Below are 27897 nucleotides of genomic sequence, written 5' to 3'. Positions count from 1 at the left end.
GGCCGCCAACGCACCGAAGCGCCCAGCTTGGTGCGGGAGGAGTGGGCTACGGCTTGCCAGGCCCCCGGCGAAGCGCCTCCCCGCTCGCTCGCTCGCTCGCTCGCTCTGGGTGAGGAGCCGGCCCATTCAATGCCTCGCCACTCCGCTTCGCCCCTCTGCGCGCTCGCCGCTTTCGGCGCCCTCCTGCTCAAGTGCGCCTCTCTGAGCGCGCGTGGAGCTCGTGCGCCGAGCAGAAAGGGCGGGCGGCGGCGGAGGCGAGGAGGGAGCGCGAGGGGCTCTGCCTCGGTCCCCGGCGGGCTTGTGCGGAGGCCGGCGGCGCCCGCCCGGCTGGGTCGCCGCGTTGCCCTTCCGAGCCCGCGGCTGCCCGGCAGGCTGGTGGGCAGGCAAGCGTCGGAACGGCGGCTTTGCTGCAGCACGGCGGCGCCCTGGCTCTCGGGGGATCGACCCTGTGCGTGCCACACGCATGTGCGAGCGAAGGCTCGGGGCTGGCAGCCGCTGCCGCGTCGGGCATGAAATGCGCGCTTCTGGGGCTAGCCAAATCTCCCAGCAAGAAAGGCGCGGGTGAATGGCCCCGGAGCGAGCGGGAGGCGGACCCGCCTGGCGGCGCCCGGAGCCCCAGCCGCTGCCTGCCCAACATGCTGCGGAAGGTGAGGCTGGTCCGGCGCGCGGGAGGGGGGATCCCTTCGCCTTTTCGTTTGGGACTGGCGCGCTCCAGGGGAGCAGCAGCATGTGCCGCCTCTCCCGGCCGGGGCTTGCGGAGGGATGCTCTGCGACTTGCTTCGCGCACCTGCCACTAACGGGCGGACGGGGAGAGAAGAGGGGCGTTTTGAAAATCAGCAACAACCCAAAACTTGTTCCTGGCAAGCAGGTGGCAGGCGGGCGGGCGCGCTAGGCCGGGCTGGAAATTACAGCACGGGGAGACCCGCTGCTGTAGCCATTGGGAAGAGCGCGCCTTTCTTGGCCAGCGGGTGGGTTGGTGGGATGCGCTTAAAGAGGCCGAGACTTGCGTCGGAAGTCTCGAAGGGTAGCTCGGCGCCCTCCCAGCTTCCAGAGATGCTCGCACTCCCGGCGCATTTCGAGCGTGCGCGCCCAAGGCGGTGCGGGCTTTCCTAGACGTCCTGGCCAGGTGTGGCCGTTAGAGGGCGCTGCTTTGCTGGATTAAAACCCGGCGATTTTTCTTGGACAGCTGCTCCTTGCAGGTTTGCCTGTCGGGATTCGGCCCTAGGTGTGTTTTACCTTCTTGATTGGAAGCCGCTTTTTTGGCGGGATACCGCTCGCCCCCCCCTTAAACTGTGTGGGCCTGCAGAATATGAAAAATTGGTTTAGTTGAGCTCTTTCTCCCTTTCTGGACAATGTCTTAAGACAAAACACAAATTGTACTAAACGAGTGGGGAAGTGACCCTAACCCCGATGCTGGTACTCCCAGTTTGTTATGCTTTAGCACATGTTGCTCTTTTGAGAACCCAATATGACATGCCATATATTTAATCCCCCTAATCGGGGCTTCGAGAGGTGGTCTCCCCACCACCAGTTGTGAATTGTGGACTAATACAGTAAGTGTGGTGGCCTGCTTGCTTTTCGTTTGGATGTCTTCTCATAATTCTGGTCTCCTCTCCCCCCCCCCCCCCGTGCTGTACACAGTTGTGTTGTGGATATGTTTAGCCATTGCCTGAAAACTATGTGGAATCAGTTAATATGTAGGAAGAAGGAAGCAACTTCTTTCCTTGATTATAATATGAGTTGTATGTGGAATTTGCAGCCCTTAAGTCAGGTTTTTAAAAGACAGTGTAACTTCAGATGATTATACTGCTTTTTGCGCTGTAAAAATTTTTTAAAAATGATTAAAAGGACTAGGATAGTTATTGCTGGATTAAGTACTCTGTCTGACCAAAGAAACAATTTCTCTTCCATGGAGTTCTGAGCTGAGTGAGGCCTGAAAATTGTGGTGTCCCACAAGCTCTGTGGGGCTGCAAGGAGGTAGTTTCTGTTCTGTGATAGTTGGGTGTCTTACCACAAGGACCGCGTAATTCATCATATCTGCATGGCTCGGCATTTTTGGAAATAAATGAACTCAAAATTATGGGCACATGGTGGATTTAGCAATGGGCATTGTTCTTGGAATTCTTCTTGACTTCTAACGGATATGTTGTATTTGAATGTGTTCTTCAAACTCAAGGATGCTGATGATGCACCAGTCTGGAAGTGCATAAGACATAGTTGGGATTCTTCCCCCTCTGGACTTGAGAGCTCAGGAAAAATGTCCAAGACAGCTTTTTTTTTTCTCTTATGTTTTTAATTTGACCATTGTGATTCTCTTTTTCATTCTGTCAATTATCTGTGGTAGTTCCCATCTGATTCCAGTTGGAGAATAATTGGGATGTAAGCAAAATGTATCAGTTGCTGTGATTCTGGAATTGTAAAATGCACGGCTGTTCAGTGCGTAAGCTACTGCATGCATGTATCCTCAAGACAAGAAACCCCAAACCTAAAATGACTAAAGTAGTTCAGGGAAACATTTTTTCAAAATCTTTGAAGGAAGAAAATTTCAGATAGTGGGGTTGAGATAACCAGACATATACAGTAAGAGCCTTGCAGGTTGGTCACTGCCATGACTGAGGTAGCCCTGGGTCCTTTAAGAAGCTAGGCAAGATTAGCCCTGGTCAATATTTTTATGGGAAACCACCAAGTAATACCAGGATCACTATGCAGGGTCAGGTAATGACAAGTGATTTCTGAATGTCTCTTGCCTTTAAAATCCTAGGGGTCACTGGAAGTCAGCTATGCCCCAACAGCAAAAAGAAAAAGGGTGTGTTGTGACTAGACTGCTGGGTGTCTGAATTAAGTGCACAGAAAAATTAAAGGAGGATTAACTTCAAGTGCTGAAAAAGGATCCTTTTAGAAGTACAAGGACTGAGAAAAATTAAAGTGGAAAAATGGGAGCAGGCATGTGAACATGACATCATGTTCTTCCTGTGCTGAGTTACTCAGTCTAAGCCCATTGGATCCTAAACTTTGCTTGTGCTTGCAGTGTCCTTTTGTGTTGTAGAAGCAGCCCTCTGCCTTGGACTGCATGCTTCCAATGCATCTATTCACATAAGACCAAATTGCCTAGCACTAAGTGAAAGTGGTGTGCAGTGGAGAGCTTCCTCTGCAATGGGGAGAGGGTTGCAAAAGGAAAGAAGGCTTAAGATTCAAACCACTGGTTTCAGAAGATTTAGATCGGCGTAAACCTGAAGCTAACAATTGTCACTTGAAAGTGGGTATAATTCAGTCAGCTGCCATAATCTTGAAGACAAATAATAAAGCACTAGTAGTTCTGTCAGGAATGAATACTAATATTCCAGGTCGTTTTGTTTTGTCTGGCAGAAAGCTGTTGTAATGAAGATTTATCTATGCATGCATCTATATAAGGCTGTTTTAGTATGTGAGTTTACAATATCTGCTGTAGTACAGTAATCAGAGCATATCAAAAAAATAGCTTTTTTTGCATTCCGCACACCTGCTTGAAATGGCGGAAGAGAGGAACGTGCTATACATGTGACTCTCCTCCACCGCCAATCAAGCCAGGCAGCCAATCACCTGTCTCCATGTTTTAAAGGGCCCACAATGCAAGGTATTTTTTTAAGTAAAAGTTCTCCATTGCTATGCCTATGCATCTAATGAATCTAATGAGAGATGCATAGTGCTTATTTTGCTGCCATCCCTTTTGGAATTGAGCCTTGAAGCTTTAAAAAATCTTGTTCCCAATTGGGGGGGTGGGGTTAGAGAGGCATGCTTTGTGTATTAATTGGTGGCAATTTTTTTTTTGCTCTGCGTGGATGATTTAAAATATATTCATAGCTCCAGGCAGTTTGCTTTTTTAAAAAAAGAAAAAAGCCCCATCCCTGGGAGAAGGGAGAGGGAGGCAGGTACGAGGGTGGGCGCTGGAGGTGGAAATAGCACTACTTTGCCTCCACACATTTCCTTAGCATGTGGTTGCTGGTTGCTCTCCTCTCGCTCATGCAACATAGTTGGGGGAATTCACAACTAGTGCTTTAAAATGGAGGATGTAGCTGCTGGTTTGCTGCTGGGATGCTGACGATGTCATGTAAACCACCAAAAATATGGTGTCAGCAAAATGTAAGCCTTTCACTATATTTTCACGGTCCTGTGTGGTAACAAATAGCAACAAATGAATCCTAGCTTAACATTTGGTATTTGGGACATTTGTGCTTATTCACCTATTACCATTGGCTTAATCATGGCATTATTTTAAATCCATTGTCATTTGTGAAATGGGTGCAGTAATAAATAATTAGACCTGCATTGATGTTGCAGCTCTGATGCCACGCCACTGCAAACTATATAGAAAATTACAGGGAACTGAATGATTTGTGATAGAGACACTTTGAAATCAGCAAGAACTGACAGATCTGTCAAACTGCATACTGGTTGAAAACAGATAGATTACAATTGTCTGCAGTTAGCTTGTACTAAGGGTTTAATGATGCCTTTCCACACAGTACACAATCCTGCAAATGCAATTTAAAGATTGGAATCTTCGGGTGGTGAAACTTTCCTATTTGCAACTGAAGGCTTGTTTCATTATTAGCATTTAGAATTTAGTTGCCATGGATGCATGCACTTAAAGTGATGTTAGTTGCAGTCTGTGAGTCAACCTGGTTGCACATGTTATTGTTTATAGGTCCTTTGAAGCTTAAATAACAGGCAGGGATACAGTTTTAGAGCTTAAAGCTACCTAGCATGATACCTCTTCCATATTATGCTAAAACATAGCAGATGTATAGACAAGAGCTCCCTTGGTGTAGGCAACTTGCTTTCCCCTTTGCTGGACTAATGAACAGGAGAAACAGCCTTGAACTATCTTTAGGAATTGTTGGTGTGTGCCAATTCAGCTTACATCTGTTGTTTGTTGTGTAGCTATGAATTATTTTGCTGCTGTAGTACCTCAGGCAGGAAAAGATTTTTATTAGATAATGCAGCTTGTCATTGCTCATTCTGTGTAGAGCAGATGCTTGTCATAAATAATGACTTTAAATAGAGGAGGGAAGGTATCAAAGGTGATGGAAAGGCTGCTGAGATTGGGTAGCAGATAAGTAGCTGTTTACTGCCACAATGACTACAGGCAGGGCTCTTTTTGTGTGTAGTGGTACTCGCTAGTACTGAATACTGGTACCTGGGGCTCTCTCACAGATCCTGAGGGCAGGGTGTTGATAGAAACCTATATAATCTTGAGTATGAATACAAACAAAACAAAAGCATCCACTACAGATAATGATGACACAAAAATACATTTTGTGGAGGGTGGTCTAGCCCAAGATAATAGTTGTTCCCATAAATGTCATGAGTGAGCTTTTAAGTGAGTCATACTCATCCATCCGTCCATCATGTATGCATTAACTAAATGCAGGTTACTTGATCTGTTTGTCATCTTTCTATTTTGTAATTTTTAAGCACTAATTTATGAGAGTTTAACCATTATGGTTGATGGGTGTTACATTCTGGAGTGTGAATAGGAAAATACTACCCCTACTTCTTGATGCTCTTGCAATGGGAAGTCTGTGCTTGAAAAGGTCACTGTCCACAGTTGGTCTTCCACAGAGTCAGACTCTTCTTAACAGTTTTCTTCATGACAATGTTCAGAGAAGCTGTGCTGGAAATACCTGATTCTGCAGAATCCCTCTCTTTCTCTCCTCTCATTGGACTGAGCTGAGCATTGTAGCAGAAACATTGCTCCCCAGAGGTTTGCTTATTGCTTTATTTTTCATTCTGCTGCTTACTGACTTTCTCTTTCAAATTCTCAAATCTTTTAAAGACTTTTCATCCTACTGTTTGCAGTCCCCCCATGAAATAATTAAAAAAACTTCTTGCATATTAAGAATGGAGGCCACTCCAACAGTCTTAACCATAACAAGTTTTTATTTAACCATGACAGGAATAGAAACTTAACTGAACTGTCTTTTATATGCTTGTGCATTACTTCTAATACCTCTGTCACCCATGTGCTCAAATACAGTTGATATCAGAATGATGTCATACTTTTAGAAGAATGTGCACAATTATCTGAGGGGAAGGGGAGTCAGTAATGCTTGTGATGTAACAGGAAGGAACTTACTCAGGGTCTAAACGTGGCTGTCCTAGTTAAGTAATGTGTTTGTTTATAGTCCGCTGCTCTCATTGAGATTTGAGGCAGTGTCAATCAAGACAATCAACAGCCACCTATCTATTTAATAAATAATGTAGTAAGGTCAGAGTTGCAGCACTTCGAAAACAGGCTCGGCAACTTAGTCATAACATTTTAAAACAGTGCATAAAATGGTGTTGTGCGTGTAAAATGCTGTCAAGTCACAGCCGACATATGGCGACCTCAAGCAAGGACCTTTTAAGGTGAGGAGACTTTCCTCTACAAAGTCTTCCTTGGAGGTCTCCCATACAAATCTCAACTTTGGTTAACTTCTGAGATCTGACAAAGTTGGGTTGTTCCAAACTGCCTTCCCTCCTAATCCATACTCTGCACACCAGTGGACCATTCCTTTTATAAAAGTACTTTCCTGAACAATGTTGTTAGAATGTAGCCCTACTATCTTAAAAAAAATGCTTTTGAGCATTTTATGAAGTTTGCATAGCAACAGGAGGGTGGGAGCCTTCGTGACTGAATTACTGAATTGGTGGCAATGGATCAAGCAGTTTTCCAAAACATACATATGTGCCAGATTTCATGAATTCTAATATATTTTGATACCCATTTAAATTGTACACTTATATGGAGATTGTCATCAACATGGTTATTGAAATTGTGTATTTAAAACATTTTTATTCTGCCTCTTTATCCCGTTTCGGGCACCCAATCTGAATGAACAAAAACATTCAAGTCTGCTTTAAAATACATATATGAAACAATTAAAATAACACACAAATAAACAGGAAAGAGATTCAGTCAAGGAACACCAAACAAAACAGGGGGGGGGGAGGGGACATCCACTTGCAGAAGATAAAGAGCATCCACTGTGACACAGTTTACTAATGTAGCAGGATTAACTTTTGCTTATATATTCCTACTGTTATGATGGTCAGTTTTTAGTCTGAGGAAGAGTGCTTGCACTTGAAAGCTCACGTCTTGAATAAATCTGTGTTGGTCTTAAAGGTGCTACTGGACTCTTATTTTATTGTGCTACTTGAGACCAACACAGCTACTCATTTGAATCTATGAAAAGAAGTGTTACCTATAAATGCTTATCTATTTTTTCTGAAGGCCAAATGGCTGTGCCAGCTCATTGGCACCTTGGTGTTGACTCTCTGCTCTGGAGTTGCTTTGAAGATAAGGGACTGTGTTCTGTGGGAAAGCACTACAGTGTGTAAAATGTGCAAGGAGGGTAGAGGGATTATCTATATAAACTCTGCATTTGAACTAACAAATTATTCTTAGCAAGGCCTTCCTATTCCAGAAACCTATAGTGTTCCCTGTGTACTTCAATAAAAGAACTTTTGAACTCTCTCAGTGAGATGCCTCAGTTTGTTTTCTGTGTCCCTTGAGGTTGCATCAAGGTTCATGACAACCCCTCACCGCAACTAGTAGCAAAGCTCTTTCTTGAGTATAACCTCTCTATTCTAAACCACACCAGCAATGGGAACGTGAACTCGTGCATGTTTATATAAATCTGAGCCCCACGGTAATGAATAGGAAGTCTATTATTGGCAGGCAGCAATGCCTATCAAGCTTTGGAAGGTCTCTATTTTTGTTACCAAGGTTGGAAAACACCACCCCCATGATTGTCTAGTATTTTCGTGCCAGAGTTTCTGGGTGGATTGTTTTCTGAGCGATGCCCAAAAGCTCAGAGATTTCTTTGGAGACCACATGTGTTCTGAACGTCACCCCTTAAGTCCCAGAATTTGGCACGAAATTGGTCTGTCACATGGTTTGTGCCCATCCCTACAAATAACATTGCTGAAAAATTACACAATTGTACAAGAGAAAGTAATTTATTAATTTAATATGAAAACATGGATATATTCTAGAATTAAGAATAAGTTGTTATAAGTCTATGCAGAAGTTACAGTGACTGAATGGATTACCTGTGATAATTACAGAACTGTGATGTCTCTCTTATAGATTGTAATCAATAAATGCTATGTATTACTATTGCATGTGACTATTTTTAGTAAAGTCAATAGCACTCCTATTCTAGGATTTAATAGTTTAACTGTCTGAAGCCAAAAATCCACAAAGCTTTAGTTCTGTATCATCTGAGAAGGACGCTGGGGAATGCAGAGGACAAATAGTTATTTGGCCATGAAACTCATTGGTTTTCCTTGAGCAAATAATTCTTTCTCACCCTAACTTGTTGAAGTGGTGGTTATCCAAGTGCATTATCAGATCTATCTGTGTGCTGCCTTATGATTATTCAGGGTAAGATTAAAATATTAGCTGCATAAGCAACAATAACTCTTAATTTCTATGAACCTTGTGTGACAGAAACTCTCAGATTGTATGTGGAACTTCCTTTTCTCAGTCTTTGCTAAATATAGACAAGGGCCTCTGTAATATATTGCTGGGATTTTATTGTAAACTACCACCAGCTAGCTTGGACCAGGAGTGGTAATCAATCAATCTATCAATCAATCTATCAATCAATCAATCAATCAATCAATCAATCAATCAATCAATGTCTATATTGCAGAAACAGGAATGGTGGTTTAAATGTTATATAATCGTTTTCCTGTAGGGAGACCTATAGGAAGTTAAAAAGTTATTATCATAGTTGTTTGCAGTAATACTTACAACATTAATGAGTTGCTCCTACATATGTGTTTGTGGTAAATTAAATAACTAGATGATTGTCTCAGGTCATGACTTCTAGGAGGAGCCTTTTCTTTAAGCACGTAAGCATTTCAAACTTTGCAAGTATTACAGCATTGTAATTCTTCAGTTAAGCAGAATCTGACACCTTTTTGTTCCAGGATTCTTATTCTTATTCATGCAAAAACACAGTGGTATAGCCAAGTAAATCATGTGTGTCATACATTAATTTACCATATTCCTCCCCACTCCATCTGTATCATTCTTTGTGATCTGTTGTATGCAGTAATTATTGAAAGGTTTGGTAGCTATAGCAGCTCACAGGATGAAGAGGCTCTGTTTTTCACAGTTATTCTCACACAGTTAATTGCATCACTCCATAAATACATTCAGAGAGCTCAGGCTGAAATGTGACATTTTATCCTAAGGCACTGTTAGTCTAGTGTCTCAGCAGGCATGGGAATCCTGCTGTTTGGATGGAATTACCGATTTCTCTCTCCAAATGTGTTTGGGTTTGCTGCAGTGCCAGTAATTTCATTCTTTAGAGAACGTATGTGTATGACTGGTCTTAATTTTCTTCTATGGTAGAAGGGAAACGTAGGGTATATATGCAGCGTGGGCAGCTACAGAAAAACTTTCCAAGACAGCCAACTATGATATGACAAAACCCTTTACTCCTAAAACGTAATACGAAAATCATTGTGTATCACCCTAATTGATCAGTGCTTGCAGTGTTCAGAATAAGGCATTCATAAATCTATTGTTTTTTTCACACTTTAGTGAAAGTTCTCTGGATCATCTGATCATCTTAATACTAGAGAACAGGGGCCCCAACCTGAAGCCCATGGGCCATATGTGGCCTCCGACCTCTTTATGTTCGGCCCTCCAACCTGCTTGTCTGCTGCTATGACCCTCAGGACATTTTCCCTCAGACTCATACTGTTCTTCCTGCCTCAAGAGGCATCATCTACCGCTGTTCAGCCTGTTCCTTTAACCTTTTTCAGATGGAACTAATTGATTTGCAAGCCAGTGATCATCTCAGAGATATTTACAAAGAAAATAGTCTGTTAGATTTCTGTTCTGGTTTACCCGATATATTTATCAACCTAAAGAAATTTGCTGCAGGCAAGTTCACAGTCTTTGGCACTGCATACATCTGTGAACAAACCTTTTCCAAGTGTAGATCAGGGCTTACAGATGAATATTTACATGACATTTTGAGAGTGTCTGTCACAAACCTTGACTTGGACATCAACATCTTGGCTAACGGAAAACAGCCACAAAAATCGCACTGATTAGGTAAGCAGTTGTAGCTAAATAAAAGGATTCCACAGTAAACTATTATTCCAAAATGGATTGTATTAAAATTAACATTTCTTTATTTATCTTTGTATATTTACTTTTGATCTAAATAAGTAAGTTAATAATTTTGTTACATTTTGATTTAAGATGTGGTCCTCTTTAGGCACTGGGCACGCTAATGTGGCCAAAAGGTTTGAGACCTCTGCTATAGAAACACAGTGGGGTAACTCTTCTGTTTGAAGATTAGGATGTACTAAAAGTAGGCATTTTAATCAGTCAAATGTATATTGGTGAAAGTTAAAAAGGTAAAGGTATCTGTCTGACCTTTAGGGTGATGCCCTGTAGTGTTTTCATGGCAAACTCAATACGGGGTGGTTTGCCAGTGCCTTCCCCAGTCATTACTGTTTACCCCCCAGCAAGCTGGGTACTCATTTTACCGACCTCGGAAGGATGGAAGGCTGAGTCAGCCTTGAGCCGGCTGCTGGGATTGAACTCCCAGCCTCATGGGCAGAGCTTCAGACTGCATGTCTGCTGCCTTACCACTCTGCGCCACAAGAGGCTCTTACTCTATTCTACATTTGTATTTAATTTTAATATTATAGGTAAATACAAAATAAATTATATAGAATACAACATTCTCAGTAGCATATTCTTTTCAAGTATCATTTTGCATTCATACACCCACAAATTTGTTAGTTCAGTACTCACTGTTGATTAAACACACAGCCAAGATTTTCAGTCTTATTTATTTTATTTATAAATGGACTTATATGACCGCCACTCTCAGAGAACTGGCTTGCGGTGGTTTACATTTTCACAGTACAAATCTATAACATAATAAACATTAACATCCCCCATTAAAGCCCAAATTAAAACAATATTCTAAAACTCACAAGTTCTTCAGACCAAGCCTTGAGTATAAAACAGATATGTTTTATATTTTATTTTCTCTTAGCTTTGTGAGCAGCCTCCCATCTGCTTATGAACCAGACCCAAAGCTGCTTAACATTTAGCTAGGTAGCTGTGTCATGTAGCTACAGGCAGTGTTCATTGCAGTGATACTGAAGGGGTTAGCTAGGTGGGTGTCATGATATCAAAACGGGAAGAGGAGCTACTTTTCTTCACTTGTGTACATGCAGGAGTAATTAGCAGGGAGAAGACCAAGGTGACTGCAGACCCCAGGTCAGCAAGGTGTTATGGAAAGAAACCTATATATAAGGTTGGTCTAGCTGTAGCAGAATAGTCTTGTCAAACACAAAGGTGGCTGGGTTTATGAAAAATGATGCAATATTGGCTTGTACTAAGTTACTTCTTGGGTTGCCATTTTGCCATAAGGTAAATGTGTAGGGCCTCACTATTTTTTCTCATTCCGTGCCCATAACTACTCATCCTCCTTTAAATTGGTTCCAATATCTCTTTGGGGATCCTGCTCTTTTTGGTAGGGATCCGTAGGGAGAAAGCTGTGGTTTTTCTTCTCATATCCAACTATGGACTTGGAACCTGTGAATAGATGGTGAATAGACAAGTTGTTCCCACATCTTCTCAGCATCCCTGGGATTTCTGGAATGCTGATGTTAAGGATCAAGAGAGCCTCTAGACAATAGACCAGGGGTAGTCAAACTGCGGCCCTACAGATGTCCATGGACTACAATTCCCATAAGCCCCTGCCAGCGTTTGCTGGCAGGGACTAATGGGAACTGTAGTCCATGGGCATCTGGAGGGCCGCAGTTTGACTACCCCTGCAATAGACTGTATGCACAGTATGGAGTGTAATTGGGAAAAATTGCTTCTGACAAGAAAACCTTTTCTGCTAAGCTGCCTCTGCTGCTGGGGACTACTTTGACACTGTCAGGCAAAATCATGAAGCTACCATATATCTCAGCATCAGAGTTGCAGGGGGTTCCAGATGAATTGCTAAGATGAGAGATGGGCAAGACCCACGTCCTCTGTAGTCCTTGTGCTGGACTTCTTATCTATCTGTTTTCTACTGCTGATGCCCATGACATTGATATTTCTTATAAGATCAGCCAAGAGTAAGAACTGAACTGTAGTATAACAGCCTCCCCCCATTTGTTTGACAGGTTGCCATCTTGTCAATTGTTTAGCTTTTAGTCGCTTTGTATTTTTTTTTCTTTCTCATCCATCTTTCTGAATCCTATCTATCCTCTTCAGTTTGTGGTCATTCCTGGCAAACATATTCTGGGCATGTTGCAGTCCTTGTGATAGAAGACCAAATCACTTGAGCGAGTAGCCTGGAGCAGTGATTGCACAGAATTTGTCAGACCTAACGGTAGTTCAGAACTCTATCACATTTAATGAACTATTAACTATTTAACTAGTAAAACAAAGTCTGAGAGGCCCTAATGTGCATGTGAGTTTTGAAAACGGCTAGAATATTGAGATTGGGTTCAACCATGAAATTGAACTGTAACATGAGTGTTCAAGGCATATATTGCATTACAGTATATTTTGCATTTTCTTTCATTCTTTGAAAGCAGTTGAGAATTATGTTATAATTGTCCATGCCATATTTCACTGCAGTTTATTAGCTTGCATTGTATAGCTTGCATTCCTATGTTTTACTCAAGGAAAACAACATGTATGAGATTTATACTTGGAGCAGTGAGGAGTGTGCTGGATATATACATTACTTTAAATATGTCTCAGTTCTTCAAGCAAGTTATCTCTTTGTGTTGAATTCTATATCTTTGCTGATCCTCTTTCATAAGTGAAATGCAGAATGTTGTCCTGAACATGGATAGCAATTTTATTGCCTCAATATTTAAAGGGAATATTGTGCTTTGTATTGTCTGGAGGTCAAGCCAGTGATTTGAATCTGAAACATAGAATTGTGACCTCAAAATGTGTACCACAACTAGTTAAAATTGTTTAAAATACTTCTATTCTGCTGTTCTTTTGAGAAGGGCTCAGTTTCATTCTATTATGTCATTTCAGCATACTTCCCTTTTTACAGACAAATGCCATTTCAGCATACTTCCCTTTTTACAGACAAATGCCAAACAGGTGAGTTAAATTAAAGCCCTCATTTTGTTTAGCTAATTGAAAGAAGAGCTGTTTTTTGTACCCCACTTTTTACTACCCAAAGGAATTTCAAACTGGCTTACAATTGCCTACCCCTCCTTTCCCCACAATGGAGATAGGTGAGACTGAGAGAGCCCTGATAGAATTGTGATGGGCCCAAGACTGCATGTATAAAATTGGGGAATCAGACCTAATTCTCCAGATTAAAGAATGTCACTCTTAACTACTATACCAAAAGGCATACAGAGGACATCTATCTTGTACTAGATAAGGCTGAATATAAAGTATTTTGCAGTGGAATCCCATGCTTAGTTTTATGAACTATTTTGAGTGTTTGTGGTGCTTTTAGTTTAATTTTCAAGTAACCTATCAATCACATTTATATCCTTCAGTCAAGGAATTTTGTTATCCCTCCCTGATTTATTCTCATCTCAACCCTGTGTGGTAGTTTAGACAGACCAACCAGTGGCCCAAAGTTACATAATATCATGATTGTGAATTTTAATCCAGACCAATTTTATCTACGCAAACGTTCTAACCACTATACAACAGTAACTCAAGAGAGGTCCCAACTAGGTGCAGCCTAGAATGGGAGAAAAAGTGAGTAATAGCTCTTGTAGCCCTTATAGCTATTTTGGTTTATCCAAGAGAGGTGTTTCCATGAATTCTGCATAATGGTTCACAGGGCTGTCTCTTGCCTGGCAGCCAGACAATCTTAGGATCTCCTGGCTATATTCCACACGTGTCATATGATAAATAATAATAAAATATAATGTATTCCAATGGCCAACACTGCCCTGGTATGTGGATACTTAGATCTGTGGATCTCGATCATTTACACAAAACAAGTTTTTCAACAAATTTGGAAAAGGCCTAGGCTTGTAGAAAAATCTTAAAATAGGAAAAATGCATTATATCTGGCAATTTGTTGATTGTGGATTTTTGCTGCATTTCCTTCCATCCTTAGGAAATGTTATCCCTGGGGCTGTGGGAGCCACATCAACTAAAACAAACAGGCTGTCAAAAAGCAGCTTTGAAGCAGGGAAGGGTTTTTTTTTTTAAATCTCTCATCTTCTGCAGGTACAAGAGCACAAAGCACAAACTCTACAAGTGCAAAGTCTATGATGCAAGAGGCAGTCCCCTGATGCCTCTTCATAAAAGCCCACCCTCCCTGATCTGCTCAGTTGTTAATCTATGCAGGCCCTGTGATCCTAGGGGTGTTTCCGCACAAGGACCAATGTTGCCAATTGGTCCCATGCATAATTCAAAAAGCATTGTAGAAACCTCACTGAAACTTGGAAACTTTTGGGAAAGACTTTCATCTCATAAGTTTTGGCCACAAATAGAAGGTGTATAGCTTGCCAATGTGCTGATGAGCATGAAAGAACAGAATGAACTGCTCAAAGGACTTCAGGCCTCATCACATTAAAATAAATGGCAAAGCTGAGATTTGGAATTGATTTGAGCTTTAATGGCCACCATTAATGACAGTTAAAGAAACCTAAGGCTTTCATGGCCACTCATTAATTTAAAAGCTCACTGAACAACCTTCTAATGAGAATACAACTATATTAACTGATTTGACTGGGTCCTATGTAACTTGAGTTCAACAAACTTACAACAATGCAACTACACTTAAGATAGCATCTTCAGACCATCTACTACTCTTTGTTGTATCATATTTCTAAAATCCATTGTGAATATTCTCTTCTGCAGTTTGTTTACTCAGCCTGAATACCCAGGCAAGCCTGACCCCAAGCAGGATTGGCCCTACCTAGCACTTGAAAGGGCAACATCGAAGGAATGCTATGGTTGTGACGTGGGGACAGACAATGGCAGACTACCTCTGAACCTCTCTTGCTTGACAGCCAGACAACTGTATGATCTAAATTACACACATGCCATATGATAAATATGAACAAATAAAAAATAAATAATGTTTGCTTGAGTCATTTAGCAGGGATACTTAGGGGGCAACTGTGGGAGGGCTTCTCAAGTTCTGGCCCCATTGGTGGATCACCTGTTGTTTCCTGGGCTTTGGCCACTGTATGATGCAGAGTGCTAGACTGAATGGGCTGTTTGTCTGATCCAACATGGCTTCTCTTATGTTCCTAATGGGATTCCACCCCTTCTCAGAGTCACATACCAGCTATTTACTATTTGTGACTACAGCAAGTGTAAGAAAGGACTTTAGACTTATCCGTGCTGTTTTTGCATCCCTGGGAGATGCTATTGGCTCTTATTGTGAACCAGCCAAGTAATAAGATTTTCCCAAGGGAAACATTCAGTAGGACTATATGAAAAGTGACAAAGTGGTGGGGCCGAAGAGTTTAAAGCTCCTTCTCTCTGCCTGCTCTGGTTGCAAACAGGAAAGAACTAGTCAGTATCTCAGAGGCACTACAACTGAACATGTGATGCACATACCCATGCTGTTCCTCAGCAAACATAACATGCAGTCTATGATACTCATTCTTTTGTGCCTCTAACAAAGCAAGCCTTGTTATCATCTTCTTCCTCTAATGTAATCAGCATAATTGAATTAATGGCACTGTGTGAAATAAGATGTAGGGAGGGAGAAAAGATGGAGCATAATACTGTAGATCAGTGGTCCCCAACCTATTTATCACCGGGGACCACTCAACGCTTGACAATTTTACTGAGGCCCGGTGGGGGGGGGCTAGTTTACTCCTCTACTCTCAACCACTGCCCTAACGCTCTCTGATCGCTATGGTAATGTTTAAACATCCCTTCAAAATAAGATACAGACACGCCACAACAATGAACATAAGGAACATTTTATTTTCATGGAAATTTTAACTCATGACAATGACAAATCAATGGGAACCCTGAGCTTGTTTCTCTGCAACGAGATAGTCCCATCTGGGAGTGATGGGAGACAATGACACCCGAAGTGTGTTGTAAAGGACCGGGGGGGGGGGAAGGTGTCCTTCGCAGCCCACCTCAAATTAGTCGACGAATCACATGTGGTCCGCAGCCCACAGGTTGGGGATCGCTACTGTAGATGGTGCTGGTAAGGAAATGTAGATAACACAAATTGAGTCTTTGTTATAGTGGGGATTATGTCTGGGCTCCTTAAGAAAGGCCTTTTAAACTCAGGCTCCTTTTATGTTGTGTATTGCAGAGGCATTGATAACAGCAATTGAGCGTCCACATGGGTTTTTCCCCAATGATTTCCACTCAGATCTGCCATTTAGCCCCGCCCCGATCCAGTGAGCATTCAGTTTTATTTTTTAAATAGAAGAAAGTAGGACAGTTGTATAACACCAGGATACTGTAGCGTTATGTCAGCAACTGATAGTGGCACAAAGGGAAAGGATGCTTGATTTGAGATTGGACTTTCCCACCCATACCAGCATTGGGCTCAATCATTAAAGGAAGAAGATCTAGCAAAGTGGGTTTGTGAAAGAGCTGGGAAAACTCAGAAAACCCAGTGGTTTGGGAGACAAGACAGAACAAGAAGAAATACACATAGAAGCAACCTGGTGAGTTTGGGTGTTTGGTACTTCATGACAGAAAGAAAGGAATTTGTTGTTGTTAGGTGCGAAGTTGTGTCTGACCCATCGCGACCCCATGGACAATGATCCTCCAGGCCTTCCTGTCCTCTACCATTCTTCGGAGTCCATTTCAGTTTGTACCTACTGCTTCAGTGATTCCATCCAGCCATCTCATTCTCTGTCGTCCCCTTCTTCTTTTGCCCTCAATCGCTCCCAGCATTAGGCTCTTCTCCAGGGAGTCCTTCCTTCTCATGAAGTGGCCAAAGTATTTGAGTTTCATCTTCAGGATCTGGCCTTCTAAGGAGCAGTCTGGGCTGATCTCCTCTAGAACTGACCGGTTTGTTCGCCTTGCAGTCCAAGGGACTCGCAAGAGTCTTCTCCAGCACCAAATCTTAATTTTCCTTGCAAAATAGAAACATTTTTATTTCCTGGAATAGCTAAATAATCTGATTGTGCAAAAAACTACCTAAATGCATGTCCAGTTTCTCCCATACTGTTGTGGATGCAAGCAATACCCATAACAGCCTGGCAACCTCATACATTGTTCTTGACAATTTCTCATTGTTAAGTAATCAGTTTAGTTAAACGTATAGGCTGAAGATACATGATTTAAATCAGTGGTCCCCAACCCGCGGGCCCGGGCCGCAAAGGCCATGGCGCCGGGCCGCGGCTCCCTCTCCCCGGCCCCCCCGCAGTAAGAAACTTCCCAGGCGCAAGCTTGCGGCCCGGGAAGCTTCTTACTGCGGGAGAGGGGGGAGAGGGAATCAGGGCCGCGGCCGGGCCACGCATGCGCACATGCGCCATGCGTGGCTGAAATTGCGCATGCCCAGCACTTTTGCGCATGCGTGATGCACGGGCGTGGCTGCGCATGCATGGCATGCGCAGGCAGGCAGTTGCCCTGCCGGTCCCCAGCTTCGAAAAGGTTGGGGACCACTGATCTAGGTGACGATGCATATGCAAAACCATCCTTTTAACTTATTTGCAGAATAATAGAACAACTGCTAAAATTCTTTCTACCAGTCATGTAATCAAAGAAGAGTTCTTCATGAGCCAGAATCACTTTGTGTATTTTCTGATTTGGGGATAGATTTGTTATAGAACGTACTTTGCTGATAACATGCACTTGTTTCAGTTCTTCTAATATGGAATACTGGGAAGATAATGAAGGTGGGAAGAGAAGCACCAACTGTTTGACCTAGTAATCAATAAACCACTAGGCTTCAAGGGATCAGGCATGGCTCCAGGCCTAGTTTTATTTTAACATAAAAGGATTCAAATGTGCAAGTGTTCATATGATAGAATCATTTGGCATGATTACGCAGTCTCAAATTACATGCTGGAGGCAATAGTGTTTCCTCCCTACATTTGAATAACTATCCCCCATTCTATGCATTATGAGGCTGCATGGTAGCATGAGGAGAATGCAAAATATGAGTGCTTGTACATTTGAATAACTCAGAGTGGGAAAGTGATGGCATTTCACTGTCAGAATTACTGCAAATTGCTAGGACTTTATCAACATTGATGTACTCTGCTAGTAGCTGTTGGACAGAAACCGAAAGTAGATTTAATGGTTTCAGCTAATATAGTCTCTCTGTGTGTGAGAAAATATCTTCTGTTTATAGCAGCCAGTTTTGGATTCTCTATTTTGCCTTCATCATCACTGCTAATTCAAAGGCATATGCATTAGTGGTGAAGCTTCCACACAAGAATTTTCTGCACACATCTCTTTCTTGGCTGCCATTTTCCTCGCATTCATTGTCTCCACTGTGCTATTTGGAGGGCCTACAAACATCAGTATTTGACCTAGGTTGCCTGGGATAGCTTTCAGAAGCGTATGAGGGTCAACCCTGGTCTGTACCTGGATGGGAGACCACCAGGGATATCTGGGGTTGCTATTGTAAAAGCAGGCAATGGCAAATCACTTCTGAATGCTTCTTGCCTTGAAAACCAGGCGGGGTCACCTAAAGTTGGTTGCAATTTAACAGCAATTATATATATATATATATATATGTGTGTGTGTGTAATCTGTTTTCATCCTGGGACCCAAAGTAAATCATTAGTAATCAATTATCAGCCAGTCAGTAGTTGGATAACAAAATATGATAACATTTGTATTTAATAGCAAAGATTCCTAGTAAGACACAATAATAAATCTTCTGCAATAATATCTTCCTGGACAATTTTGCTTCGTATATTTTGCAAAATGATAGAAACATGTGGGCATTATTAATAGCCTCAGACTATTCCACAGTGTAGGAGCCCTCACAGAGAATATGCATGAATGGGCAATTATCTATTTTACCTATTTGCAGGGTAGCACCTTCAGAAGGCTTTGCTTAGAAGAGAGGAGGTATCACAGTCAAACATTGCAGGAGCAATGTTCCTGCATGTGATAGGACTTTGCAGGTGATAGCTACCACCTTGAATTGAACCTGATAACTGATTAGTAACTGATTAGTGTCTGCAGAAAAGGAGACACTTGGTATTAGCTGGGCCATGCCATTCTGTACCAATTGTAGTTTCTGAGTTGCCCATAAGGATAGACACAGAGTGTGTTACAGTAGCCTAGCCTCGAGGTAATCATAGCATGGATCCATATAACCAGATCAGCAGAGTTAGGATAGGGGGACACCTTCAGCATGGAGTTAGTTGGATGTTCTTGTTTTTTGCAGCTGCATCAACCTCCTCCAGCAATAAAGGTGGATAAAGCATTACCCCAAGGCCCTTGGGGTCAGTGAGGATAACTTGGACCCTATCAAGAATGGGTGCACCATGTCTTTCAGGACCTCAACCTTCTGAATTAATATCACTTCTGTTTTGTCAGGGTTCGGTTTCAGCTTGTTTACCTGTAGCTATTTAACTATAACCATCAAACATTGATTCAGAACATATAACACAAAGGCTGAGCAACAAAATAGATTAAAATTAAAATACAAATATCTGTTATAAAGTGCACATTAACACGATTAAAAATAACATTAAAACCAAGGAATCAGAGCCTGTGCAATATTGCACATTATATGAATATGGAGCACAGGTGGCCAGACTCCAGATGCCCATGGACTCGAATTCCCATGAGCCTCTGCCAGCATGGTTAGCATTCTGTCATACCAGTTGCTGACTAGACCATTTAGAGAAGTGCTTGGAGGCATTGGATCCCACTGAGCATTCAGGAATCCAAGTCTCTGTGGCTGAGCTAAAATCCGCTTGGGGCCCACTGATGAGGAGGAGTAGCCTTAGCTGAGCTTTCAGGGCATAGTGATCTAACCATGGCATTGATCCCCATTCAAACCCACCCTAAAAACGATGTCCAGGGTGTGGACTGCCTGATGGGTAGGGCAAACAACAAATTGTGAGAACCCTAGTGTCACTATGGCTGACACCAGATCCAACACATTTCTAGAGGATGATAGCTCAGCATAGATGTTGAAGTCCCTCAGAACTAATAGTCTGGGGGACTATAGTGTGCAGACTGTCACCACCTCCAGCAGGGCTGGCTGGGCATATGGAGGTGCACTGGGTGTGCGGTGCAACAGCCAGATGGCCACACTCTTGATTGATCCTCACCAGAAGCCAACACATTCAAAACCTGGAATTGACGGCACAGGAAGACCCCTGATGGAGAAATCCTCTCAGATTAGGATTGCCATCCTTCCTCCCTGCCTTCTAGTCTAAGACTGGTGGAGGACAGAGAACCCGGCAGGGGCTAGCTCTATAAGGGAAACATTTTTGCCCTCCCTGACCCAGGTTCCCATCATGCATGCCAAGTCCACTCTGTTTTGCAAAGTAAGCTTCAGTGTAATAATGTGCATGCCCACAGCTCTTCTTGTCCCACATGAGGAAGCTTAATGTAAATTTAGTGATGAGGATTGATATGTGCAGCACTCTATCTCTCTTTAGAATACAAGAGTTTTGTAATTTTTTTCTGCTAGCAAAAGGAAATTACTTACCTCAGCTGCCTTTCACATAATTCTTGAAGTTAAAAGCACTCTAGAAATTTACAACAGAAAAACTACAATAATGAATTTCATAATTAGTATATATGAAACTTATGGAAATATGACATTAATTAATATTTTATTTGAATGGTACAACCTACATCAAGTCATTGTTGTGTTTATAGAAGAAAACATTTTAGAATAAAAATTACAAGGTTTGATTATTCTTTTCTGTGGATCTCTTCTAATTATGTTATTCTGATAGCCTGAACATGGAAGATTTACTGACTCTATTCTCCTGAGGGCCAAAAAACCCAAACTAGACATGCTCAAAGGTTCCTCAACATATGTAGCTCCCTTGAACTCAAGGAGTCTGAAAGGTCTTCAGTTGCATTTAATGATTGGTTACATTACAGATAAATGGATTTACTCATCAAATTGCCCTTGGACAGTAAGCCTCCTGGCCCTTGTCTGCCCCTTTTAGCTGGAAGGAGTTGCATATTTTTTGTTTGTTTAGTACTGTGGAGATCTTCAGGGTATACTCTTGCTGGGAATAACATTTCTCTGCATCTGTACAGATCAGTGGATTTGACATCTCTCAGGAACTCAATGTTATATTTACCTCTCTCCTCCTCCTCCTCCTTCTTCTTTTTTGCTAAGCTCCCCACACTCTTATCTTGCTGTTGATAAACAGATTCATATGCCTATGCTAGAAAACCCTCTGAAGGAAATTTTATTTTTAGGTTCAGAAGATTATTCTGAGATGAGGGTTTGGGGTTAGGAGAAGGTGAGTTGAATATTAACACACTGAGGTATGTATTAGGCAGGAATTGTACTTTACAAGAAAATTGAATTTATATTGCAGCAGTTAAGCTAGAGCAACATAAGGCCTTCTTTACCTCTATTGACTCAAATAGCCCATTAAAGAACCTTTACAATAACTCATATGGATCTTTAATCATCATCTGAAGTTCTGTTTAGTGTGTTGTCACAGTCTTAAATAAGGAATTACCTCTCCACAGGTATTCTGATGGCATTAAGTGTGCTAAATTCTGGTCAAGATATATTGTGTCTGTTGTATATAAAAATTACTTTGGGACTATTTGGGATAGTGGAAGAGCAATGTTTAAAATACAAAACAAAAGAAACATGACACTACAAAAAAAATTCAGAGAATCAGATTGTTGCAGATTATATGGAAACTCATGGTCTACAACAAACTAATTTTGGAAGGTGTGGGGCTGGGCGCAGAAGATGGGCCGTGTAAGTGGTGACAGTGCAGTGAGCAGGGCTCAGTGCCAGTCTGTCCAGCTACCACCACATGTCTTCCTTTCCTTCTACTGGTGCGCTCCCCGGGGTGGGACAAATGGACATCATGTCTGTAGCACCTTGCAATGAAATGAGAAATGGCAGATTGGAGCACTGCTTTGCAAGCTGATCTCATTGTAAGAAGATTCCATGGCCACCCTCTCATTGGGACTTCGTAATGTTAGCCAGTGATTTTATCTACTGGCAGAGTTGCATCCTGCTTTTCCATTTCAAATAGCGAAGTGGGGTATACAGACTGATTTCTCTTATTGTAAGACATAGAAAATATGTCGTTTTAAGCAGGAGTTGAATCTAATCCAGCCCTAGTTCTTAAAATGCAGACTAGGATACTTGTTTTTCTTATAATAATTATTAAGTTCTTCGTTTCAGACTGCAGATTTGCAATTTGTCAGGAATATAACGGACAGTGATCAGTAACTTGAATGATGGAGTACATTGTTGTGATTTTATAATGCTTCTGATTATCAAAGCTCACTATCATAACATTTCTTGCATTCAATTTGAATCTGCAAACAAAAAGTTGTAGTTGAGATTAATATATAGATTTGTGCAAATTTCCTTTAAGAGTTAGAACTTCTACTAACTACACTGGCAGGAAAAGTGGGCTTGCATAAACCATAAAAATTATGGTGTTCTAGAGAAAAATTGTAACAGGGCAGATAAATCTATGGATGGTCACACAAAGCCGCATGCATTTTACTTTGATATTTAGTACCCTGTACTCTAGAGCCTCTTGTGGCGCAGAGTGGTAAGGCAGCGATATGCTGTCTGAATCTGTCTGCCCATGAGGTTGGGAGTTCAATCCCAGCAGCCGGCTCGAGGTTGACTCAGCCTTCCATCCTTCCGAGGTCGGTAAAATGAGTACCCAGCTTGCTGGGGGGTAAACGGTAATGACTGGGGAAGGCACTGGCAAACCACCCCGTATTGAGTCTGCCAAGAAAACGCTAGAGGGCGTCACCCTAAGGGTCAGACATGACTCGGTGCTTGCACAGGGGATACCTTTACCTTTACCTTTACCTTACCCTGTACTCTAATTCTGTAAAATGCTTGTGGAGTGGAGACTTCATTTTACTCTGCATTGCCTTCCATTAGGTAGTGTTTCACCAATATTATCTATCAAACTGGTGCCACAGAGAAAGAAGTACAAAATGTGTGATTGTAATATATTGTTTCCAACTAGTGCTTAAAAATGAATTTTCTGGAATTCTTTCAGTTTCAGACCTGCTCGTTTTAGAACGTAAATTCAAGATTGTCAGGCTGATGCTCCTTAGCTGAATACTTGCATTCTTTAAAATGGAACAAAGGAACAATGACTGGATTTTGAAGAGTATGAGTTTGCTCAGAGTTTAAGGGAGGCAAGACATGAAACAAACACTGCTCAACCAAAAACTGTAAGTTAAATAGCAATAGATATATGTATAAAAAATTCTAACCCAGTGTAAGAAAGTCTTATGTGAATCTACTCTCTGTGTGTCTCTCTATCTCCGTGTGTCTCTCTCCTTTTGACCTTTTCAGAAATGCAAGTCTCTAGATAAAACTTGGGGATCCCCTGGAATTGCAGCTCATCTCCTGACTTCACAGTTAGTTCACCTGCAGAAAATGGATTTTTTTTTAGGATGGACACGATGTTATTGTACCCCACTGAGATCCTTGTCCAACCCAGATTCCACCTCCAAATCTCCAGGAGTTCCTCAAAATGGAACTGGCAGCCCCACCCCTTGTCAGAAGCCAGAGGGACCCGGCTACCCTTCCTTGATTCTGCATTAAAACTCAATCTTTATGAGTTCCAAGTAGAAGTAGTATGTGAAATAAAATTTCCTGTAGCTCCCAACATTTCTGGAGGATCAAGAGGGGATCCCTTGCTGTACTCATGCAAGGCAATTTTGCCCTTTCTCACTTCCCCCCTCCAGTGCCACCAGGGTAATGGGGAGTTAACTAGGAGAAATGGAGAAGACCCTATTGCATGCTTGTGCAATTGTAGGATGTATCAAACCTAGTATCTTTGTAATTGCACCAGACATGTTTAAGTGCTGTATGTTCTAAAGCAGCGGTCCCCAACCTTCTTGCAGTCGGGACCGCCTCCGAGGGTGGAAGAGAGCCGGCGGCCCAGCCGCCGTAGCTGCATGTAAATGCGCACGTGCAGCTGCTGCGCATGTGCATTTTCGCCATTAGGTGGCGGTAACGCGCATGTGCAGAGCTGCCGCATGTGTGCGTTTTCGCCAGCAGGGGGCGCAAACACGCATGCACGGCAGCTCCGTGCATGCGCGTTTGTGTCGCTGGCGTGCCGGCGGCCGTGCCTGTCTCTTCCCTCCCTCTCGCTGCGGGGGGGGGGAGGCAGGCGCGGCCGCTGGCGGCCCGGTACCTTGGCCTTTGCGGCCCGGTAACGGGCCGCGGACCGGGGGTTGAGGACCCCTGTTCTAAAGACATGTTACAATTGTACTATTTAAGGAAAAACATTCAACAGAATAACCTTAACTTGAAAAGTTTCAGATTACCAACATAGTAGCAAAAAATAGAGATTTTCAGTATTCTTCTTATCCATATGAAACATCTTTATTGTTGGGGAAGATTACAGGCATAAGAGTTTTCTGTGTACAGCCTCACAAAAACACCTGCTGACTTGTTAGTATTACTGGCTGCATTAATTTCAGACAAAGGATTATCGAGGCACAAACTCCCACAGTGTCGAGAAGTTAAGTGAACAAGCATTAAAACATTTACCAATTAAATTCCTTATTACAGACCTTGGAACTGCTCCAGTCAGTCTTTCTATGGTGACTAGTATTCTGTAGACTCAAAACGTGCTGCAATTATATGCCTGGGACCATCTCTGCACCACCCAGATTGCTTGCAGCATATTGACACTCTATGAAAGGGGTTCTATTGTCATGGAGAATTTTTTTTCAGTGGTCTACCACTGCTAGTCCACATATAACACCCTGTTTTTGTCTGTCTGAAAATAATTATATTAATCAACCATTTCAGAAGAGACAAATGAAGATAAATACTGATTACATACAATATACCACAGTGGTCCCCAACCTTTTTATCACTGGGGACCGATCAACGCTTGACAATTTTACTGAGGCCCGGGGGGGGGAGGGTAGTCTTTTGCCGAAGGAAGTCGCTGCCTCCGCCTGAACCCCTGCTCCACTTGCTTTCCCACTGGCACCCTCGACTTCCCACTGCCCGCTGGGGGGTGCTGCCAGCAGCAGCTACTCAGTGCCATGCTGAGGGGGAGCCCCAGCCATGATGGCCACTGGAGAGCACCAAAGGTGAGCCAGCGGCAGAGTGGCAGGGCAGCCCCCAAGGCAGCAGCTGGGCCCGGTACTGACTGATTCACAGACCGGACTGGGGGTTGGGGACCACTGATGTACCACACCCTCTTGGAGCTGCAGTGATACTTTCCCCATCTCAGAGATTCACCTTGAATGTAGCTGCTCACCGTGCTGGTCTGGGAAGCAATGGTGGGCACAAAGCCATGTCTGTTACTTTCTCCTGCACAGCTAACTTTGGAATGCTTCTAGTGCATGAGATCTTCATGCTAAGCACAGTAGCATTAGATAAAGTTTGAAGATGTGCCTTGAAATGTCCACTTACTGTTGAAGCTTACTGGGTGCATGTCTGTAGGCCAGGGTTTCTTAACCCTAGGGTTTCACGATGACTTCGGAATAATTTCCTGAATGGGTGAAAGTTAATTACTTTTTAATATAATTTTAAAATTTGTTAAACATTGGGTGACATGACTATATGGTCATGTCAACCTGCCCCCCCCCAAAAAATGGCTAATGATGGGCCTGGAGGGGGTGAGAAGGGGAGGGGCCCCGGGTGGCCATGTATACAGCTGTGCTTCCCAAACATATTCTGCACGATCATTCGTGTTACTTCTGGGGTTTCTCAAAGCCTGAAGAATATTTCAAGGGTTTCTCAATGGTAAAAAAGTTGAGAAAGGTTGCTGTAGGCATATCAAGATTTTTTGGGCTAGATTGTTGTGAGGATAAAATGTAGAAGAAACTTTGAGCTACTGAATGAAATGGTAGGACATAAATGTGAATTTTATAAGTTAATAATATATTAAAATATTTACCTTCCAGACAGTGGACTGCATGATTCTGTATTATTTCCCATAAAGTACTTACATGCTACAAAACAGTAGTCTAATTTAATTTTGCCCTGATCTGGACGGTCCAGTCTAGCCCAGTTTCATCAGATCTTGGAAGCTAAGCAGGGTCAGCCCTGATTAGTATTTAGATGGGGGACTTCACCTAGGATGTCCAGGGTTGCTATGCAGAGAAAGCCAATGGCAAATCACCTCTGTTTGTCTCTTGTTTTGAAAACTCTGTGGGGTTACCATAAGTTGGCTGCAGCTTGACAGAATATTATAAGGATAATGAATAAAGATATGAATAAGGATACCTGGAATTGTTTCCAAGTAGGGATTACTGCAAATTTTGCTATGGATTTATTTGACAGTGAGACTTGCTGTATTTTACCTAACCTGTTCAGTTTGTTGCCACGCAGACTCGAATGCCCGCCAAACAAGTTTACATTGGGTTTTTATAAAACTGTGTGTGCACAGATACTGCTGATTCAAAACTGATTGATATCCATTAGCATTTCTAGAGGCTACTTAGACAAACTCTGAAGAAAGCAAGGGTGAGGAGCTCAGTCGTGCTACGTGAGAATGTGCGTGAGAAAAAAGCCATTTCAGTTGTACTGCATGATTAGGAAGAAATACAGTGAAACCATCTGCCAAACAGCCACAGATGGATCAACAGTCAAACTGATAATCAAAAATCCTAGCTTCTTGTTGAGAGCCATTGTGCTATAGCAGTTAAGAATGGTGGACTCTGATCTGGATACCCAGGCTTGATTCTGTAGTCTTCTTCCACAAGAAGCCTGCTGGGTGACCTTGGGCCTGTCACAGTTCTCTCAGAACTCCTTAACCCCACCTACCTGACAAGGTGCCTGTTGTGAAGAGAGGAAGAGAAAGGTGATTGTAAGTTGCTTAAGGAGATGCCTTAAAATAGAAAAAAAAAGTGAACCAACTCTTCTTCTTGCTTGTGACCAGCGGACAGGATGTGAGCCTCCTGGTGGTTGTTCAAGCAATCGCTATCACTATTTCTAAGTATATTTTAAAAATGCATTGCATCAGAGCCCATTTCATCTCCTGTATAAATCTATTTTTAGCTTTCCTCAGTGAAGTGTAAGTCGTCACTGTATATGTATTTGTCATTCACAGCACCTTGTAATAGCCTCAGAACCATGTGTTAAATTGATCACCAGTGCAGAACTGTCTGTTACTATGTCATGGTGTCATGTACTGCAAGGTTTTTTAAAATAGATGTTCTGTAGAAAAGAGAAAGTCTCTGGTTTTATTACACAGAAAGCAGTTGCAGTTTTTATTGGAGTGCTGGGAAGTAAAAATACATTTTGTCATGGAAGGAATATGCTTTGTCACTTTTATAGTCTTGATATATAAGTAAGAAATGAAATTTTGAGACAGGTTCCATGATCATTGTGTTCACTTAACAATGTATATAATACCTCTCTGTTGAAAGCAGTAGTTTATTAACAATACTGTGATGGACAGCACTTTGAAAGACAGGTTCCAAGTTCTGAAGTAACAGTCACAGTGAGTGAGCTTCACTAGGGAGAGCCAGAGCAGCAGGCAACTCTGAACCCTGACTTACTAGGGGGAAAAATGAGAGGGAATTGATATAGGAACTGTAGGCTGAAGTCTATTCTTGTTCTGATTCTGATTTTGATGCTGGTTCAGAGAGCAGTCTGAGAGATCCTTAGCTGACAATCTACTCTGAGGAGAAACTCTAGTTAGAAAACTGAGTTTTCTATTAACAGCTAATCCACACATTGTCTGGACAACTTGGACAGATATTTGGCAGTGGGCATTTGGGCAGTAAGGTGTTAACTCCAAATTCAGGCCATATTGGAAGGATAATCATTCTAAGGT

The 27897-nt window shown here is 42.3% G+C and overlaps 1 protein-coding gene across 3 annotated transcripts in view; it reads left to right on the top strand.

The window, feature by feature from the left end:
• TMCC3 (transmembrane and coiled-coil domain family 3) overlaps window positions 1-27897 on the top strand; it is a 152439-nt gene that overhangs the window by 18322 nt on the left and 106220 nt on the right. Inside the window, exon 2 of one of the 3 annotated variants that reach the window (XM_077339075.1) lies at window positions 23140-23317. The exons of 1 other annotated variant lie outside the window; for it this stretch is intronic. Coding sequence is in view for 1 of the 2 variants with exons in the window: in XM_077339071.1 (XP_077195186.1) it covers window positions 510-647 (138 nt within the window). In the remaining variant the exon portion in view is untranslated. Of the gene's footprint in view, window positions 1-25; window positions 648-23139; window positions 23318-27897 lie in introns of those variants that run through there. One more of the 3 variants, XM_077339071.1, reaches the window with a different exon arrangement.

Source organism: Paroedura picta, chromosome 5, assembly GCF_049243985.1.
Source record: "Paroedura picta isolate Pp20150507F chromosome 5, Ppicta_v3.0, whole genome shotgun sequence".
Taxonomy (NCBI): domain Eukaryota; kingdom Metazoa; phylum Chordata; class Lepidosauria; order Squamata; family Gekkonidae; genus Paroedura; species Paroedura picta.
The sequence above is the reverse complement of the archived record's forward strand: the minus strand, read 5'-3'. Positions and strand labels throughout refer to the sequence as shown.